General features: G+C 38.4%; 1 protein-coding gene across 4 annotated transcripts in view; it reads right to left on the bottom strand.

Annotated features, from left to right (window-relative positions):
• The window catches only part of ANO3 (anoctamin 3), a 318,917-nt gene that overhangs the window by 113,862 nt on the left and 184,240 nt on the right, over positions 1–20,815 (bottom strand). For all 4 annotated transcript variants that reach the window (XM_043971875.1, XM_043971877.1, XM_043971878.1 and 1 more), the window contains 2 exons: positions 14,436–14,557; positions 8,566–8,700 (listed from right to left, as the gene is read on the bottom strand). In XM_043971875.1, coding sequence (XP_043827810.1) covers positions 8,566–8,700; positions 14,436–14,557 — 257 coding nt within the window. The remainder of the gene's footprint in view (positions 1–8,565; positions 8,701–14,435; positions 14,558–20,815) is intronic.

A 20,815-nucleotide genomic window follows, 5' to 3' on the forward strand; every position in this document is an offset into this window, starting at 1 on the left:
AGGTCTTCTCAAGTTTTTCTGAAAACACCCCCTCCTAATTCCCCATAGCACAGTAGTAATCCACCACAATCATATACCAAATCTCCAGTCATTCCCCAATTGATGAGCATCCCTTCAATTGCAATTCTTTGCCACTACTAAAAAAGCTTCTATAAATATTTTTGTACATATAGGTGCTTTTCCTTTTTCTTTGATCTTTGTGGGATACAGACCTAGTAGTGATCCTGTTTTATCTAAGGTTATTCTCAGTGAGATTTTGTACCACTCTTTTTATTTGGCCAATTCTGATTTTTTAAGGATTTATTTTCACCTGCAATTTTTGTTTCTCTTTTATCTTAAAATGTTGTATGTGTGTGTGTGTGTGTGTGTGTGTGTGTTTCTTGTGGGGCAATGAGGGTTAAGTGACTTGTCCAGGATCACACAGCTAGTAAGTGTCAAGTGTCTGAGGCCAGATTTGAACACGGGTCCTCCTAAATCCAGGGCCAGTGCTTTATCCACTGGGCCACCTAGCTTCCCCCTAGTGTTTTTTTTTTAATCTTTTATCTTTATTAAAGTGTTATTTTCTTCATTAATTTTGTGCCACTTTTACCAAGGTATTAGTTCTCTTTTTATAATTTCCTTGTATCACTCCCAATTTTTGCCAAATTTTTCCTCTACCACTTATCTCTTTCTTCTAATCTTCTAGAAATTTTTTTTTTTTTTTGCTGGGCTTTGTTTCAACTAACATTTTTCTTTGAGGCTTTTTTTGTATCTGTTTTCATATTGTTGTCTTCTTCTGAGTTTATGCCTTGGTCTTCCCTGAAACTGTAGTAGCTTTTATGGTCAAATTATTCCTGTTATTGTGGTTGTTTGCTCATTTTTCAGCCTATTTCTTGACTTTGAAACTTATTTTAAAATTATCTCTAGTGTTGGGGAGGCACTGTCCAAACCTCAAGCTTTTCTTGTGCTGCTGTTTTCAGAACTAGTTCTGGGGTTTTGCACATTTTCAGTGCTTTCGAGGTGGGGTGATCCGGGAAGAGTTATGATTGTTGCACTCTGGTATTTATCCAGGAAGGACACCTGGTCCCCTGCAGCTGTAAGTGTTTGCATGTGTTTTTGCTTTAAAACTACAATCAGGCCTCTGCTCCCTGGTGACTGACCCCCATACCATTCTCTCTACTCTGGAACTGCAACCTGCAACTATATAGATGAAGCACCAGCTGTATCTAGAGCAAGAAAAGCACCTTTTAATGTATTTCTGACCAGTTGTCTAACCCCAGTTCCTGGGCTGAAAGCTCCTGAATCTACTGCTGTGGCTGCTGTTGCCACCTCTCTGTAGGGGGTTCTGGACAGAGTTTCACCCCTCTGCCACAAACCTCTCTTGCTGACCTTTTAAGGTTTCTTATGCCAGAAAAATCTCTTACCTTGACCTTTTTGTTGGCTCTGCCCTTGAAATTTTGATTAGAGACATTATTTTAAAGTTGTTTGGAGGTAAATGGTGGGAGATTTCAGCTGGGTTGCCCCTGATCTGCCATCTTCCTTAAATTTTTCTTAAGTAACTACTGTGTTTTTTTAATTTTTAAAATCAATTAATCAATCAATTAATAAATTCATTCATTCATTTATCCATTTATTTATTTATTTATCTATCCATCCATCCATTCATTTATCTATTTATCTATCTATTTATTTATTCATTTATTGTGGGGCAATGAGGGTTAAGTGACTTGTCCAAGGTCACACACTCAGTGTCAAGTGTCTGAAGCTGGATTTGAACTCAGGTCCTCCTGAATCCAGGTCCAGTGTTTTATCCACTGTGCCACTCAGCTGCCCCTAAATGACTACTATGAAAAGGCACAATGCTAGGGATACAAAAATGTAAACAAACATAACAGTCTTGAATTTCAAGGAACCTCCAGAATTCAATGGTCATTGCCACAAAACTACAGACAACTCTGGACTTCCTCCTCCTGCCACAGGAAGCTCTTCATTTTGGAAGCTCACTTTAGCCTTAGTTCTCACATTTCACCAATACTTTTTGCTCATAAGATTGGACAATGGAGAATTCTTTTCATAACCTCCACACAATGTGGACATCCAGACTCTTTATTTTCCAACCAAGCTGCAGTCCTCTGGATTATTCCATTATCAACTTCCTTTTATGTATTTTCTTCATAATTAGAATGTAACCTCCCTGAGAACAGGGATTGCTTTGCCTTTTCCTTGTATTTGCATCCCCAGTGCTTGGCACATATAATAAATGGTTGATATATCCTTGTCGATTGATTGATTGACTAGTAGGAAATTATGACAGGCACCCAAATACTCTTTGTCTTTTGTTTGTTTTGTTTGTGAGGCAATTGGGGTTAAGTGACTTGCCTACGGTCACACAGCTAGTAAGTGTTAAGTTTCTGAGGCTGGATTTGAATTCAGGTCCTCCTGAATCCAGGGCCAGTGTTCTATCCACTGCACCACCTAGCTGCCCCATCCAAATACTCTTAATTCAAGCAACAAGCTGTGGTAAAATAGCAATAAAGTCAGAAAAAAACTAGGTTTGAATCCACCTGAAATTTTTTTGGGGAGGGCAGGGCAATGAAAGTTAAGTGACTTGCCCAGGGTTACACGGCTAGTAAGTGTCAAGTGTCTGAGGCCACATTTGAACTCAGGTCCTCCCGAATCAAAGGCCAGTGCTGTATCCACTGTGCCACCTAGCTACCCTGAATACAAATCCTGCTACAAACAAATATCCTTGGGAAAGGTAACTCATCTCTTTAGACCTCAGTTTCCTTATCTTTCAAATGATGACATTGGAAGAGATGTCTACAATCTCTTCCCAATAGTATATCCTATGTTCCTAAATTAAGAAAGTTAACAATGAGAGAGATGAGAGATTGAAAGGGAGTGGCTGCCTCTAGCTTCAGAATTCACCACTGGTTCCATTACCCAATGGCATTTTTAAGAGCTTATTGATTGATGAGGAAAGTTTTAATAGAGAAGTTGGAACCTTAAACACAGAGAAGGATTTCAGCAGGTAAGAATATGAAGAGAAGGCATTCTAGGCCTGGGTACTAGGATGGGCAAATTCACAGAGGTGAGAGAGGACACACTCACAGCTAGAGGACTAGAAAAATGAACCCACTTTTGAAACTGTATAAATAATTAAAAGGTCCTTTTTGCCAAGTGTAAATAAATCTTTAATAGCTAGAGCCTTTTTCATCCAAACAGAGAACCACAGTTTAATTCTTGGAGGAGAAAGGACCTTAAAACATTCAATATAAGGAGAGGGCAATCAAGGAAATAATAGGGTGAATTTCTTGCCCCAAGTGCATAGGTATCAAAAGAAGCAAAAAATAGCATTCCTATGTCTTAAAAAAAGTATAAATTAAGAAATGTCACCATCAGTATTCATTTATTTGGACATTTATAGGGCCACCGAAAGTGCACACATATCTGACTTCTGCTCCCCACTATACCATGGTTGGACCACTGGAACACACTTTGTATTAAACTTTTCAAAACCCTTTAAGGTACATATTCTCTAAGATACTAATGATATCTATGACAAGTGTATACCATTTTATTGACACGTGACATTTCTGGCTATCGTGGACAAATAGAAATTAAAGAAAGCAAGTGACTTGGAATTACAATCTTATTACTATTTTTCATGATCTCCTATAACCACTAGAGGGAGGATTCTCATCAGCTAAGAAGAAACTGGCTGGAAGAGCTCAGGATTATTTCTGTATATCCTTGAATAAAGTACAGTTTCCTAAAAGGTTAACAACTTAAGGAGTCGACTCATAAAACAGGAGTTTACATTAGTGGGTGGAAATCAACTCCCAGTGGAAAACAAGAGAAATATTTGGGTATGGGATGGACTAGAAGAGATCTCTGATTCTTTTATAAGGATGAATCTGTGAAATTAATACATGGAAAATTATTATTATGCTTAATAGCAAAGAGTTTAAATGGAGTGGGAGAAGGATGGAGAGAAGGAGACACTGTGAGAGAGTGGAAATGATGCTTGATTTAAAGGCAGAACGATCGTCTAAGAGCTTGCCATTAACACGGTTCTGTTGTGAGGCAAGGAAAGTCACGAAGTCTGGCTCTTTTGGCTCATCTTTAAAATGAGGGTTTGAAATAGATGGAGAGACCATGGGACAGAGGAACGAACAGTGATCCTGGAGACAGAAGATCTGTGTTCGGATTCTGTTTCTGAATGCTTAGTAGTTGTAAGTCCATGGACAAGTCATTGAATCTTGCTGGATTCTCAGTTTTTCTATTTGTAAAATGAAGAGGCTGGACTCTGAGGCCACTTCTACTTTGATGGTCCTAATGACCTTTCCAGTTAAGTAAATGATGCAGTGATGAATACTGAAAGATGATGCTTTTGCTAAATGTAGAAGAGTCACTTGCTATCTTTTGACATTCTGTCAATTTGAGAAAGGTCTAGCTGATGTTCCCTCTAGGGAGAACAAGAGAAAACTCAAGAGGTCTACTCTGATCCAAGGATATGGTCAATGCAGAAAACCTTACAAAGACAAGAAAACCTCTGAAACCAAATTAGGGATTCGAGTTCAAGTTAGCACAAGCTCAGGAAAGGTTAGGGTTAGAGTTGGAGTCAGAGGTTAGAGTCAGAGGTGCATTTAGGCTTAGAGTCAGAAGCATTTAGGGATAGGTTCTAACCCTAATCCTCAATTCCTCTAACTCTAACCCAAATTCTTACACACTGGATTTCTGTACTATGATCTAGTACTAACATAGTAAAACAACCATACCTGTTCAGTAAGTAAAAATTATATTAAAGAAAATGATTTATACATTTTCTTTTATCTGCAATAACAAAAAAATTCCAAATTTCATGGTATACCCAAGTGGCACACCTTTGGAGAAACATTGTTGTGTGTGTGTGTGTGTGTGTGTGTGTGTGTGTGTGTGTGAGAGAGAGAGAGAGAGAGAGAGAGAGAGAGAGAGAGAGAGAGAGAGAGAGAGAGAGAGAGAGAGAGAGAGAGATTGATTATTGTTTTATGCTGAAAGGGACTCCTCTCCTCCATAAAAAATCCATCTGAGATAGCTATATCAAACCAATGCATCAACTTAAAATATATATTTTTTTAAAAAAATTGATTGTATAAAGTTGACATAGTAATTCTCTAAGACTTCACTGGATTTTTGATGTCATCAGTTGCGGTCCATTCCTTCCAGGGATACCTGCTCAGCTTATGTGACTCTTTTCCATGTACTCTCCATAAGGCTGCCCCAGAGCATTCAGTCCCTGGGGGCTTTACAAGGAGAGAACACCAGTTGATCACAAGGCTCTACATTGTTTTATCCCTGGCCCTCACCATATGACCCACCTATCTTCTCCTTCTCCTTCTTCACCCGTATCATTGTAACTATCATTATATAACTTTTAGACTTGCAAAGTGCTTTCCATAACACTTGCTCATCTGACCTTGAACTAAGCCAAAGAACACCCTCATAGTTTCTTTTTCACTTGGTTTTCTGCAAACAAGAAAGATCTTAATAAATTATTGCCATCACAGATCAAGGCAGCAAAGACCCACTCCCACCTGCATGGCATACCTATGGCTGAACCAGTCTGACACCCAGAATGCTCATGCATTTCAAGCTCTCCCCCTTGTAATCTTGAAAGTCAAACTACTCAGTGCTTATCTTGGGAAAGAATAGAAAGTCTGACAGTATCTTAATTATAGTGACAGAAATAACAAAGTCACATAATATTATAAAATACAGGCAGGAAACAGTTTTCTAAAGACTTGTAAATTACTCTTTGTATTCAAGGTTAAGAGGAACTGCCAACTTTCTTCAAGGATGGGGTGGAGGGGTCTTCATTTGATTTTATTCAAGCAGGGAGTCAATAGCATCTCTCCCAGGGTGTCCAAGCCTTGTCTTTGCCCCTCTATCTCTTTTGGCATACATTTGTATCCCAGAAAGAGTCCTAATTCAACTCCTCAAATGTCCTTGAGGGAATAACTTTACCTGGTACAGGATAACCCAAAAGACTCCCCCTAGTTTTGAAACCTGCAGGTCCAAAGAGTTCACCTCTAAAATTACAACCTTCCCAAAATACTCCCCTGATTATTGATTTGACAGGAGGATCAAGATTTCCCAAGGATGGCAGAGGGATTCTGTCCCACCCCAGTAACTTTTGGGGACATGGTGACAGTTGTGTGATACTTCTTTTTCAGTTGGTCCTTTAAGTATATTTTTGATGCTTTATAGGTCACTCTGCTGGTTACTCAGTCAAATTGAAATCTAAGGTTCACAAGTTTCCTGAGCATTTTTAACAAACTTCATTTACTTACAAAAAAGGATTGATTTCTGCATTCTCCTAATAAGTTAACAATGGAGCTAGGCAGTAAGAAGAAATGGGATTTGGAAGAGGAGAAAGATTCAGCAAATGTTATTAAGTAGCCAAAAAAAAAAAAAAAGATGATTAAGCATGACTGACATAGTTAAGTGACAGAACTAGGTTTTGAACCTAAAGACTCTGATTTTAAATCTCAGTCTGAGTTATCTTTATTCCACGACATCCCATTCTACTCCCTTCCTCATATATCAAGAACAAGGTTTGGCATAGCATGGATGTTTAGTAAATGTTTATTGATTGTCCACTGATAAAGAGAAGGAACACACAACTACAATGGGAAGATCACCGGCCTGGGAGTCAAAAGAATCATATTTGTAGGCCAGGTTTTATTGCTTAATATCTGTGGAGCCATGGACCACTCATATGAACTCTTTGGACCCCAGACACAAAGAAGGCCACACTGACCTCTGGCTGGCAGGACAGCGAGCGAGACTTCTCAAATCCATACAGATCTTGAAAATAGTTATCATTCATTTAGCTCAGATTTTTCAGAGAGATTTTGTATGATAAGCAAGCACTTTCTGGTGAGGGAAAGAATTATGTGTCTTTTACATGTATGTTTTTTCCTTTAAATGTGTATATTGGATGGGAGGGCAGAAGGATGAAAATTTGTTACACAATGTTTTAAAAAATCAATGTGAAAAATGTTTTTCTCTTTTACATGTAACTAGGAGAAAATGCTAAATAAATTAATTCCCTCTAATCTAAAAAAAATGTATATTGGTACAAAAACCAAACAAACACACCTATGAATTTGGAGTCAGATTCTGGAGTTCAAGTACCAGCTATACCATTTATATTACGTATCACCTAGTAGAGTCACGTAATTCTTCTGGGGCTTGGTTTCTTCATCTATCAGATGAGGTCTATGTAGCTTTTAAATTTCCTTTCAGCTTTAAATGTAGGATTCCATGATCCTATGAAGTTAACTTCCTTGGGTCTCAGTTTCTTCAACTATATATAAAATGAGTGTTGGACTAGGGGACCTGGGAATGATATTCACGATAGCACTTTTTTCCATCACGTGTTTTCCTTTAATAGCAAATAGTAACATTACAACTACTATCATAGAAAGATCTGTGGTGTACACAAACACACACACACACACACCCCTATATATTAATGTTTAAAAGCTATCCTCATACCCAAACAGCTAGGAAGCCATGGGTTGAATTGAGCTCTATGGATTTTTAAGAGAAGAGGAAGATTAGGGCTGCAAGTAAAGAGAAGAGCAGAAAATATTTAAGCTTGAACCTCCGAGTTGGTGTGATAAACTCAATTCTGAGTAGCCCCTTGAAGACTTATGCTTAGTAGAGCACTATTCGTCACAGAATGGAATTTGGTTTTCTGTGGTTCTGGTTTATTTTAGTTGGGGATTTTATTACTGAAGCTCAAGCAAGGCCTCATCTAAGGTACTTCGTTTATAACAAAGTGATGAGCTAATAATGATAACAACAACAACAACCACAATGATAATAATCACTTAGATGTACATAGACATTTATACTTATAAAATATTTGACTTTTATTATAATAATAGTAGCTCATCTTTATGTGGTACTACATTGCTTTATGGCTTCTAAAACATCTTCCTAGCAATGCGATGAGCTAGTTAATGATGATTATAGAATATAGGCACCCTGGATGCAGGAATTTATTTGCTATTTTATTTTTGTAACCTCCATGGCCAGCACAGAGCCTTGCACATGTAGACACTTAATCAATGCTTGCTGATTGGTGATGTTTGATGATGATGATGACTGCTACTTATATGAAGGATTTAAGGTTGGAAAGCCTTAAGGTTTAAAGATTTAAGGTTGGAAAAGGCCTTTTGGCATAACCACCTTGTGAGCTAGGTCATATAACCATTACTATACCTATTTTACTCATAAAAAAATGAGGCTCATAAAGGTGCATTTATCTATGTAGGGTCATGTAACTTGTTAGCATTAGCTCCAGAAGTAGGACCCAGGGCTGTGGCCTTTTTTGTACTGAGGTCCTCCTAGAACAATGTTGTCTTTGGCCTAAGAGGAATGAGGTTCAAACTTTGTTCTGCTCCTTACCACTTGTATAATGTTCATGGGAGGCTTTGGACTAGATGTCTTATAAGATCTGAAATTTATGATCCTATGAGCTAATGAACATGGTGCCCATAGAGATGCCCACTAAAGACTGACCACACTACTTACCTTACTTGGCTGGAGTGCATAGTAAATACTCCATAGAGGAAAACAAATAAGCCCACAAAGGCAGCAGGAATCAGCATTCCAGTGTACCAGCCTAACCAAGCAAAGTACAGACCAATCTTCTCACCAAAATAGCGCCTGCATGGAAGAGCAAACACATAACTTGTCAAATAGCACTGCAAATTGAATGGCAACAGGTCTAGAATTTTAGGTGGTAAACTTGAAGTTAGTAGTCAGTTAGCAAACATTTATTAAGCACCTGATATGTGGCAGGTAATTTAAATTGGGGGTGGGGGCATGAAGACAAAGGTTAAGGAGTATCTTCCCTCAAGACCCTTAGTCAGATCAGTAGCATACATCCATGAATCTGGAAGATGGAAATGATGACAAAACATGGCTCAGTAGATAGGGAGCTGCACCCGGAGTCAGGAAGACCTGCATTCAAATCTGTACTTAACCTCTTTCTGCCTCAGTTTCCTGATCTATAAAATGGGCTAATAATCTCCCCTGTCTCCCAGGGTTGTTGTGAAGCTCAAACAACATAATATTTATGAAGCACTTAGCATGGTACCTGGTACATAGTAGCCATTTAACAAGTGCTAGATATTATTATTAATAGAAAAATCATATTTCTTATCCACGTGAAACGTGAGGATAGGATGAATTGTATCAAATTATTTTATTTTGTTTGACAGTCTGATTTAACCAGAGGCACTGGACTTGGTGTTGAGAAATCTATGTTCAAAATCTGTCTTTGTACCTCTTACTAACCATGTGTCCTTGAGGCAGACACTTCACATGTGGTGTGGTAGAAAGAATTCTAGGTCCAGCACTCCTTTCATTATAACAATTAGATGCTTAAATAGCTAATAATGAATGACTCATATTCATGTTGCATTTGAGGTCAGCAAAATGCTCATATTTTTATCATATTATTTTTCATGTAACTTTTCTCTATTTTATCTTGATTGTTTGATCTTTACAACAAATCTGTGAGGCAGATGCTGTCATCATTCACATTTTATAGATGATGAAACTGAGACAGGTCGAGTGACTTCATTTAGTCATATGGCTAGTAAATGCCTGAGGTCGAATTTGAACTTAGTCTTCTTGATTCCAAGTTCATCATTCTCACTAGGAATATGCCAAACAGCTCTTTCTGATCTCTATATGTCACTCAGAGATTATTAAAAAAAACAAAACCCAAAAAACCAACAAACAAAAACAAAACAAAACAAAAATACCTTAAAAAAGCTAGAGTAGGGTGAGCAGTTTGAAGGCAACCCATTTCCCATCAACAATCTTTATATAGCCATGACTTAGCACAGGGGAGGTAAAGAACTACTCAATTCCCTCTTGTTCTCATTATGTTTAATTGTGGTATGACACATCCGTTTCTCCTTGTTTGCTAATGAGCCTAAGGCCAATTGACTTCCTAAAAATAAACCCATACCCTAGGATTGGGTGTCAGGGGACCTGGGTCTTACTCCCAATTTTGACAATTACTGTTGACAGCTCAGGAAAATTGAGCTCAGGAAAATTGTTTGCCCTCTCTGGGACTCAGCTTCCTCCTTTGTGAAAAGAGAGGGTTAGACCAGGTAATCCTTAAAGGGCCCTTTGTATCTAAGGTTCCCAGAGTCTGTGACTCAGGCTTGTAACAGGTAAAATCCTTTGATTGGTGTTGTCAGTCAGAGAGGACACAAGAGCCTGTGCAAAGAGGGGCTCTAGAAGATCTACATTCCAAGAATTACCTTTGGTCCTATCTTTTGTGGAGGTGCTCCCTCACTCACGTATTTGATCCCAGGAGTTTTGTTTTTTTGTTTTTTGTTTTTAATTTTTTGCAGGGAAATGAGGGTTAAGTGACTTGCCCAGGGTCACACAGCTAGTTAAGTGTCAAGTGTCTGAGGCTTGATTTGAACTCAGGTCCTCCTGAATCCAAGGCCAGTGCTTTAACACTGTGCCACCTAGCTGCCCCAATTCCAGGAGTTTTTGACCTGCAATTGCATTAGAGCTCAAAGTACCTCCTGGGATCTGTCTTAGGAGGAGGGAAATTCTCTTGATGCAGATATTTCTTTTGTTTCCCCTTTTGTAACCTCTCCCCACCCCCATTTTTACCTTTATATATTCTGTTCAGAGATCTCTCCCTATCCCCTGACCTCAGTAACCTCATCTTCATGTTCATTGAACACTTTCATAGGACTGCAACAATTTCATAAAACTACAAGTGGAAGGAACATTTGATACAATCTAGCCTAAATCTATTATTTGAAGAAACTGAGGCCATAAGAGATTAACTGACTTGTTCAAGGTCACCCAGTCAGTATGATGCCACAGAGTGGAGTTTTGAACTTAAGCTCTCACACTCCAAAGTTTTAAACTAAATCTCATGGACTTTAGTTTCTCTTAGGAAAGTGATATGAGAGAACCTAAGAGTTGAAGACTTTGGCTTTCAAATCTCTTTATACCTTTCAGTCTTGTTACACCTCCACAATCTTTTAATTACCCCAGTCTTTGACAATGGTCCTCACACATAACATTTCAACTCCTGACTATAGGCATTTTGTCTGTTCTTCATACCTAGAACTCTCTTCTTTCCTTATTCCTACCTCCCAGCTTTCTCCAAGTCTCAACCAATGTTTCATCTTTCACAAGAATTCTTTCTTGTCCTACTTAATCTTAGGGTTTTCTCTCTGTTGATCATCTCTAATTTATTCTTTCAATATCTTGCTTTGATGTCAGTATTTTCATGTTGTCTACCCTAAGAGACTTTGAGCCATTTGAGAGCAGGGACTATCTTTTCCCTTTCTTTGCAGAGCCAACCCTTAACTCAATGACTGGTACATAATAAATGTCAGCTGATTGACTCTGCATGTCAAAGGCCACATGGTTCATAAGTAACTACCTGTGACATGGGCTAATGGGATGGGTGGGGTAGAAGGAAGTGCTGGATTTGAAGTCAGAATGCCTCTTCTACCACCTAATAGCTGTTGGCATTGGACAAATCACTGAACCCCTCCTAGTCTCATTTTTCTCATCTGTGAAATGAAAAGTTTAGACTGCATGGTCTTTGAGGTTCTTCTAACTCCAGCTGTATGGGTCCATCAATAACCTACCCCTTTAACATGCAATGAACACTTTCCTCTGGAAGACTGAGGCTCAATGTTTTAACAGGTGTCATAGTGGATCCACTATATGAAATCCATTTTCTGACATATCTTGGGCTTACTCTTACAGTGGGTTACTCTTTCTGCCTATTATGTTGAAGGGAAAATATAAATATGAATTCACTTATGGAATATCTACAGCTTTCACCACAGGATATTGGACATTGATTTTTTTTGAGGGGGGAAGAGGGTACAAAAGGTTGCTTTGGGGGAAAGACATTGAGAAAAATCACAAATGCCTTGGGGAGAAATGAATTGGAATGTTTATCAGCAGAATTATGAATCTACAGCTTTTGTGAATAGCATGAAACAGGGAAAAAACTCTTGAAATAAGTATTCCCCTTTTCATAGTAAGTTTGAAATGATATGATTCATGGTTTTAATATATAAATTATTCCTGCGGTAATGGTGGGGGTAATAAGATGAAGTTAAAGTGAAAATTATTTATAAAATACAACAATTTCTAAAGAAAGGAGGATTGGAGTAACAAAAAAATAAATCAATAAGATGTCCCCATATCTTCTTAATGACAAGAAGAAATTTTCAGAAACTGAATATAACCCATCTTCACCTTGAATGTGACCTTTCTTTCCTATTCTCCATCTTACCACAAATTCTGATATGACCTATGCTCATATATAAGATGATAGGTTAAAAAATTGAAACACTAAAAAGGTATAGCTTGAAATATTTTCTCCCTTCTCCTTCTCTTTCCTTTTATCTCTTTGTCTTTGCTCCTTCCAGTCCCCCTCCTCATACATATATACTTTGTTTTGTCAAAAATCATAATACTGTAGGGGAAGGAATAGAATCAGAGAAATGAACATTTTGGAAGGATCTCTGATGTCTGTCACTTATGGAAAGTACCAGCTCAGACATTTAGAATTGAAAAGTATTGCGGACCTATTTTGTCCAATCCCTTCATTTTATTCATAAGAAAACAGCCTAGCAATGTTCAGTGACTAGCACCACATCATAAAGGTGAGTTGCAAAGTCAGGATCAAAAATGGGTCATCTTATTTCTCATCAAGGTAGTTACCTTACTTCTGTTATATGCTACAATCCCTACATCAATTAAGATTCGTCTTACCTGAATGAATGTCATAATTTTAAGAAAGTTGCTTTCATTCTTGAATTAAAATTTCCATATCAAATCAGAATATCCTGCCATTACATCTACCTAAGTATGTAATTAAGCCTGATTAAAATCTTTTTTAAAAGCCACCTGAATATTTTTGATGTTTTATTTAAAAAAAGTAAAACATCCTTCCTTCACCTCCTGGATTAATGAAAAATTTTCTTATTTGAAAAACATATGAGTGAATATATGAAGGATGTGGAATTTCTATGGTGCTGTGGAACTTTTCATGTGATAAGTCCCCCACCAAGCAGATTACTTTCTATGACTTAGTAGATGGTTCTTAGGGGAATGCCTGATGGTCAGAGACTTTTTTTATTTTTTTTGGTGAGGCAATGAAGGTTAAGTGACTTGCCCAGTCACACAGCTAGTAAGTGTCAAGTGTCTGAGGCCGAATTTGAACTCAGGTCCTCCTGAATCCAGAACCAGTGCTTTTATCTACTGCGCCACCTAGCTGCCCCCATGAGAGACTTTTAAATGACTTGCTTGGGGTCAAGAAGCTCTGTATTTAGCAGACAGATCATGGTATTTGGAACCAAAAACAGTGAGGGATCTTATTCTTCCTCTGACTCATCCCAGATTTCATTACCTGTAAAATAAAAATAACAACCAGAGGGACCTCCCTCAAAGGGTGTGTGTGTGTGTGTGTGTGTGTGTGTGTGTGTGTGTCTGTCTGTCTGTCTGTCTTGGGGAAGGGAGATACAGCCTGGTGATAAATACGGAGATGAAATAGAAATTAAGACAACCTGGCATCATATCACATTTCTGATATTAACTTTATGACCATGGTCAAGTCATTGAACTTTTCTGATCTTCCATTTTCTTATCTACAAAATGGGGATAAAATACATTGAGTACCTACCTCAAAAGGCTGTGTGAATGAGATCATGCATAGAAAGCATTTTGCAAATTGTCAAGTACCACATGAATGCCAGCTGGTAGGACATTGAACCCAAGTGTTTCTGGCCAAGCCCAACACTCTATTAAGGTATCAAAGACTATGGTGTCAAATCTTGCCTCTTACTCTAACTTCCACCATGACCTTGGTTACTTAACATCCCTGGGACTTATCTGTATTGTGAGGAAGTTAGACTAGTTGTCCTCTGATATCTCTTTCAGGTTTAGAGCTATGATCTCCCATGAGCCACTAAGCATCCCACCAAAAGAAGAACAACAGTTATTCTTTTGTAGAGGCAGCTAGGCAACACAGTTGACCAAGGGCTATAATTGGAGCCAGGAAGACCTGGGTACAAATGTGGCCTTGCATACTTCTTATGTCTCTGGGAAAGTCACTTTCACCTCTTTCACCCTCAGTTTCCTCAACTGTAAAATGGGGATAATAATAGCACCTGTCTTCTTAGATTTTTGTGAGGATAAAATGAAATATTTGAAAAGTGTTTCATTAAACTTTAAGTGCTATATAAATTCTATTATTATAAAAAAACCCAACAGAAAAACTTTTTGAGTATGAGTCTAAGGGTAGTGTTCATTCATCTGTAGAAACGGCTATAATGTGGCCACTGGAGTTTGATCTGTCTGAGATGGTGATTCTCTGGAAAATGTCTTAGTACCTGATTAAGTCGAGAGGCTGATACTTATACCACATTCCCCAGCAGGCCCAGCGCTTATACAGCAGGTGTCTGTGGTTCTTAGCTCCATGAGTTTTAATCGGGTGTCTGCTCTGGTAGCTTCCCTAAAGAAAAACAAAATGATGAATGGATAGTTACCATGTGAGTAAAATGAGAAACATAAAGGCATGAGACAGAAAGGTCTCATTTGACATTTTATTGACAATTTTATAAATGGCACATGTCTATTGGACGTGATCTAGGGGCTAACTTTCTAGGCATCCCTGTCACTGGTCTTTAAGTCTGAATTTAAAGTCCTTTAAAAATTCTTTGAGACAGATCTACATTATTTAGAGCAAAACATGCTTTAATCTCCAAGGTTTAGAGCATATCAGGTCTTTAATAAAAAAAGTGACTGTTCTTTAGTGTGGGAAGAATTTGTGTGGAGGGAAAAGACGACAATCTTCTCTCTAAAAGCTGGGCAGTAATTTGGATGCTATTGATTTTCTAACCTTGGAAGATGAGAAGACAAGAACTGATGAAAAATGTGCACTGAACCATCTAGGAGAGTAACATATTTTACAGAATTCTAGGATCTTTACATCTTACTTTCGAGTAAATCATATATACGTATATATCTATGTATATATAATATATATGTATATGTGTATAAGTAAAATGTGTATATATACACATACACATATATGTATATGTGTGTGCATGTATGTATGAATGCATGTATATCTCCTATTTGGACATCGGTGTTTACATGTTGCATCTTCTATCAGACTATGAGTTACCTGAAAGTAATTCATTAGCTTCTTTTTGGCCTTTGTATTTTCAGGGCTTAGCAGTGCCTAGCACATCATAGGTACTGAATAAATGTTTGTTAGCTGATTGCTTATTTAGGGAAAGAAGAAAAACTTCATTCATCCCCTCTGTCGCACAACTTCAGAGTAGGTAGGTCAATGCATATATTTAATATCCGTGGTTTTTCCTTTCCTTTTTAAAGAATAAAAGAGCCCCTTGTTAATCAAGAGAGCTGAGGGCTTTGGGTTAGTGTGTGTGTGTGTGTGTGTGTGTGTGTGTGTGTGAGAGAGAGAGAGAGAGAGAGAGAGAGAGAGAGAGACAGAGAGAGAGAGACAGAGAGACAGAGAGACAGAGACACTGAGACTATTCTTGTTTTCCAACCAATAAAGGAGGTAAGAGACCAAAGGCCTATTGATCTTGAACTAGAAGGAACTTTGAATGTCATGAAATGAAACCTCTTCTTTGCACAGATGAAGAAACTAAGGCACAGAGGGATTTAACTACTTATATGGGCTGTAAACAGCAGAGACAAGATTTAAACCCAGGGGTTCTCACCTCAATTCTCAAATGGTTTTTCCAGTAGATCATGCTGTCTCTGTAATGGGGTTATGGGGTAAAAACAAGTAGAATTATAATTATGGGTGAGTCATAAGGTCTTCTTCCCTATTGGAGTCTAGGTTGTGGAGCTAAAACAGATCACTGCCACTTCAAGAAATCTCTTTTGAGCAGATAGACTTTTTTTGGGGGGGGGGCGGGGGGAGGCTAGCCTATTTGTAAAGATGGCTGAATATGGTAAAACCTCAAGTAATCAGAATGTTTGCATAACAGGGAATAATCCCAAATGCTATATGCTTATGTTGAAAATTCTTATAAACTGTGTAATTTCCTTTTCTGTTACTTCAAGGATATGGGCAGACAATAGGTTTGGAAATATTCCAGACATACAGATGGCCTTTTGGATATTTATTCCTAATTCCTGGACCCAGGTCCCACCATGAAACATCCCAGCCATCATCATCCCATGATATGGCAGGCACCTTCACTATAACTTTACTTTCTAATTCTAGCTCTGAGAACAATAATCAAATCAACTCTCCCACTCTTGGAAAGTATATGTCATTCATGTGTTCCATGACCCTGGTTGTCGATTCCATGTGACCAAAACACTCTTTGGCCACAACTCCCCATGTGTGTTGTCTCCCTCCTTTGGAGTATAAGGACCTCGAGGAGAGGGACTTCAATGCTGGTTTATATTTTTATTCCCAACCCTTAGGGCAGTGCCTGGAACATAGTAATAGCTTGATAAAATTTTTCATTCATTTGCTTATTTCCCCTTCTAGTCAGAGAACACTTGTACTCTCCTGTCTATTGACAAACATTAATTATGGAAAGCAAGCCCACTGTCCTTAACCAAGAACCTCCCTGTGGGGACCAAGATGTGACTGCCTCATGTAACATCTATTCTTCACTGAATGATTTCTCATGAATACATACAACAAAACCATATATAGCCTAATTTCCATAAGTAAAAGAAAAGTGGGCTCCAATACTTTCTTCTGTCTTTCACTTCCTCATAGATCAGTCAATGACATTTAACTCAATTATGTCAATGACAATTAACTCAAAATATGCATGTATATACATCCCTGTCAACCATCACTTCTTTTCCCTTCAACCTATGTCACGCAAAATCAAAGAATTTGAAATATGCAAGTGGACTTGTTTTTGGGGAGTTGTTTTGATCATGCCCATCTCCCTGTGCTGCCATTTGGGGTTTTCCTGGCAGAGATGCTGGAGTGGTTTGTGATTACCTTCTCCAGCTTATTTGATGAATGAGGATATTGAGGCCAAATGGGATAAGAGACTTGCCTAAGGTCATAAAGCAAGTAACCAAAGTGAAATTTGAAGCCAGGTCCTCTTGACTCCAGCCCTAAACCCTTGATTCTATCTCCTGTCACCTAGCAGACAGGAAGTAGACTTAGATGCCCTCTAGCACCTCTACCTCAGTATACAGATGAAGAAAGTGAAGATCTAAAATCATAATGGCTTGCAGAAGAACCCACACCCAGTCAGCATGGGATGTGGTATGTGTGTGTGTGTGTGTGTGTGTGTGTGTGTGTGGTAGTACCAGGATTAAAATCCAAGGACTATTCTCCAAATCTAGTATATGAGAAATATATCTCATCCTTTTACTCTAAGAAACTTTTTACATTTCCTTATATTTTGGTTAAAAGCTAAACAAAACAAAATAAAAAACCAAACCCCAAAGCCACAAGAGCCCTAATCATAGCTGATATACTTAAGTAGGGCTAGTGATAACCCTTGTGGTGATGAGAAAGAAAGCCATGTGTCTGAAGTGACATTTGAGAAATAAATGAGGGATCAGTGCCATCAGGTTTTAAAGTCTTTCTAAGTACCCAGGAGAGCCTGTCAGAATCTCCACAAAATTCCCATTTATCTGCTCATCCATCTCTAATTGAACCTGATTTTGTTCAAGTACCAGTACTTCAATGCACCAGAGTCATAATTTTGTCCCTATAAGTGCCCCATGTAGCCTTTTATGCCTTCCCTTCTCACAATATCTTGGATTTATGTACTTATTTTGTTTGTGTGTATATGTGTGTATGTTGTATATGTATGGGACACAAACATTTAATAAGCACCTACTTACTATGTGCCAGGTGATGTGCTAAGTGCTGGACATACAAAGAAAGGCAGAAGACTGTTCCCTGCCCTTGAGGAGCTTGCAATCTAATGGGAGAGACAACATTAAAATAACTGTGCAAACAAGACATATGTATGATAAATTGGTGGTTATATCAGAGGAAAAATACTGAGACTAAGAAAGACAGGGGAAAAACTCTTTGGAGAAGTTGGGATTTGAGTTCAGACTTGGAAGGAAGTCAGAGAAGACAAGAAATAGAGATGATAAGGCTGAGAGTTCCAGGTTTCATAAACAGACAAAATGGCCTCAGTAAGGAGATGAAGAGTCTTATTAGAGTAGTGGCAAGGAGGCCAGTGTTATTGGATTGCAAAGTACATGTCAAAGAATAAGATGAAAGGAGAATGGAGAGGTAGAAGGTGGGCAGGTGATTAAGGCCTTTAAAAGCCAAACAGATCATTTCATATTTGATCCTGGAAGTAATCAAGAGCTACTGAAGTTAAGTGGGTGGGCAATATGGTCAAACCTGGGTTTTAGGATGACCAATTTGATAGTAGAGTGGAGCATGGAATAAAATAGCAAAAGACCTGAGGCAAGCCAACCCCCTGAAGAGATTATGATAGCTTGCATGATTTGGTGGAAGTGTCAGAGAAGAGAAATGAGTGTATTTAAAAGATGTCACAAAGGTAGAGATGACAGGACTTGACAAATGATTGGATATAGAGTAAATGAGAGGGTAATGAGTCAACTATGGCACCTAGGTTGGGAGCCTAATGATGGGGAAAATGGTGGTGACTTGAACAGTAGAGAAGTTAAGAAGAAGAGAAGGTTTTTGGGGAAATATCACAGGTTTGGATGTGATGAGTCTAAGATGTCTCCATAAAGTACATCTAGTCCAACATGTACAACAGGGTAGCTGGGGATATGAGATGGGAGGTCAGTCAAGAACTCAGAGCTGGATGGGTAGATCTGAGAGTCATCTCCACAGATATGACAATTAAAACCATGTGAGATGATGAGATCTTAAAGAGAAGAGAAGAAAGTCCAGGACAGAGCCTTGGGGACCCCTATATTTAATCTGTAATGTGGATAAAGACTTGGTAAAGAAGACGGAGCAGTAGTCATTAGAAAGATATGAGGAGATCTTGAAGTATCATGAGAACCTAGAGAGACGATAATATCAAAAAGAGGGTGAAAACTGTATCAGAGCCTGCAGGGAGGTCAAGTAAGATGATAATCGAGAAAAGGTCATTAGACTTGGCAGTTAAGAAATCATCAATAAGGGGCCAGCTTGGTGGCACAATGGATAAAGCACTGGCTTTGGATTCAGGAAGACTTGAGTTCAAATCCGGCCTTAGACACTTAACATTTACTAGCTTGTGACACTGGGAAAATCACTTAACCTTCATTGCCCCATGAAAAACCAAACAAACAAAACAAAAAGAAAGAAAGAAATCATCAGTAGCATTGGACAGACCAGTTTGAATCAAACAATATGGTTGGAAGTCAGACTACAAGGAGTTACGAAGAGAGTGAGAAAAAAGGAAGTGGTGGCATCTATTGTAGACACACTTTTCGAGGTTGGTCAGAAAAGGGAAGCTATAATAAGTGATAGATAATGGGTACCAAGAGATTATGTGAAACAAAGGCTTGTTTATAAGTAGGGAAGCAGTTAGGAGTTAAGGATTTGAAACTAATAAGCTATGTAACACTGGCATATATGCGTTAATTTCTGAACTGTCATTAACTCATTTAGAAACTGAAGTGGTTGGTCTATGTGGTTTTATCAGATATTTCAAATTCTAAAATGTTAGTATGTAGCCCAAGAGTTGGATTAAAAAAAGTCTGTGATGTCAATTTCCCTTTTTTGTTTTTCAATTTGCCACTGGATATTAGTAGTAGATTGGAAGACTGGAGGGCTTCACATCTTTAACTGTCTTGTTGAACTGGAGGTGAAAAAACCCTCATCACTGATTACAAGCTACATCATACTTATTCTTTCCAATGGACTTTGTGTTCCAGATATTGTATTCCATAATTGAGAGAAATATAATATGACTAGGAGACTATTTTTTTTTTTTTAGTGAGGCAATTGGGGTTAAGTGACTTGCCCAGGGTTACACAGCTAGTAAGTGTTAAGTGTCTGAGGCCGGATTTGAACTCAGGTACTCCTGACTCCAGGGCCGGTGCTCTATCCACTGTGCCATCTAGCTGCCCCACTAGGAGACTATTGATGGAAAAAATGGGTTGGATTGTTGGGTGTGTGTGTGTGTGTGTGTGTGTGTGTGTGTGTGTGTGTGTGTGTGTGTGTGTGTGTGTGTGTGTGTGTGTATTCTGTTACTTTCCAACCAGGAAGGTTTTTTCCTAGTATCTGTTGTAAGATTAGTTTCAGGACAAAACTTTCAGTCTCATTTCTCATCAAAGGCAGTTTGCTGAGTATCTGTAACTAACTTAGGTCTCTATTCAATCAAACTCCTATAAGAGTGAAGAGTGATGATCCCCTGAGGTTCCAACACCTTAGAGAGAACCCATCATGATATTTACAAAGGCTAATAAGGTCATGGAGTTTGGTATTGTAAGTTGTGTATGTCACTGTGTGTGCAGAGTGGAAGTGTTCCCACTCTAGCTATGCATTTTTCTATCTGTCACTGATAACTGTCTTTGAGAATGATGGCTCTGAGCCTCTGTATGGTGGCAATCATCAAACAAAAAATCAATTATCTTCATCATGCTTGAGTTAAAGAGGAAGGAAAATGGAATCAAGGTTTCAAAAGATTTTCAACAAAAGGCTTCTCGAGTTGGACAGGAATCAAGATTCTATTTCTGTTGAGTTGCATTTTCACTCACATGCCTTCCATTTCATTAATTCAAGAACCTTTCCCTGTGTCTGTCTTCTCCTTTTCATTCACTT

This window comes from Dromiciops gliroides, chromosome 6 (assembly GCF_019393635.1).
Source record: "Dromiciops gliroides isolate mDroGli1 chromosome 6, mDroGli1.pri, whole genome shotgun sequence".
Classification (NCBI taxonomy): Eukaryota; Metazoa; Chordata; class Mammalia; order Microbiotheria; family Microbiotheriidae; genus Dromiciops; species Dromiciops gliroides.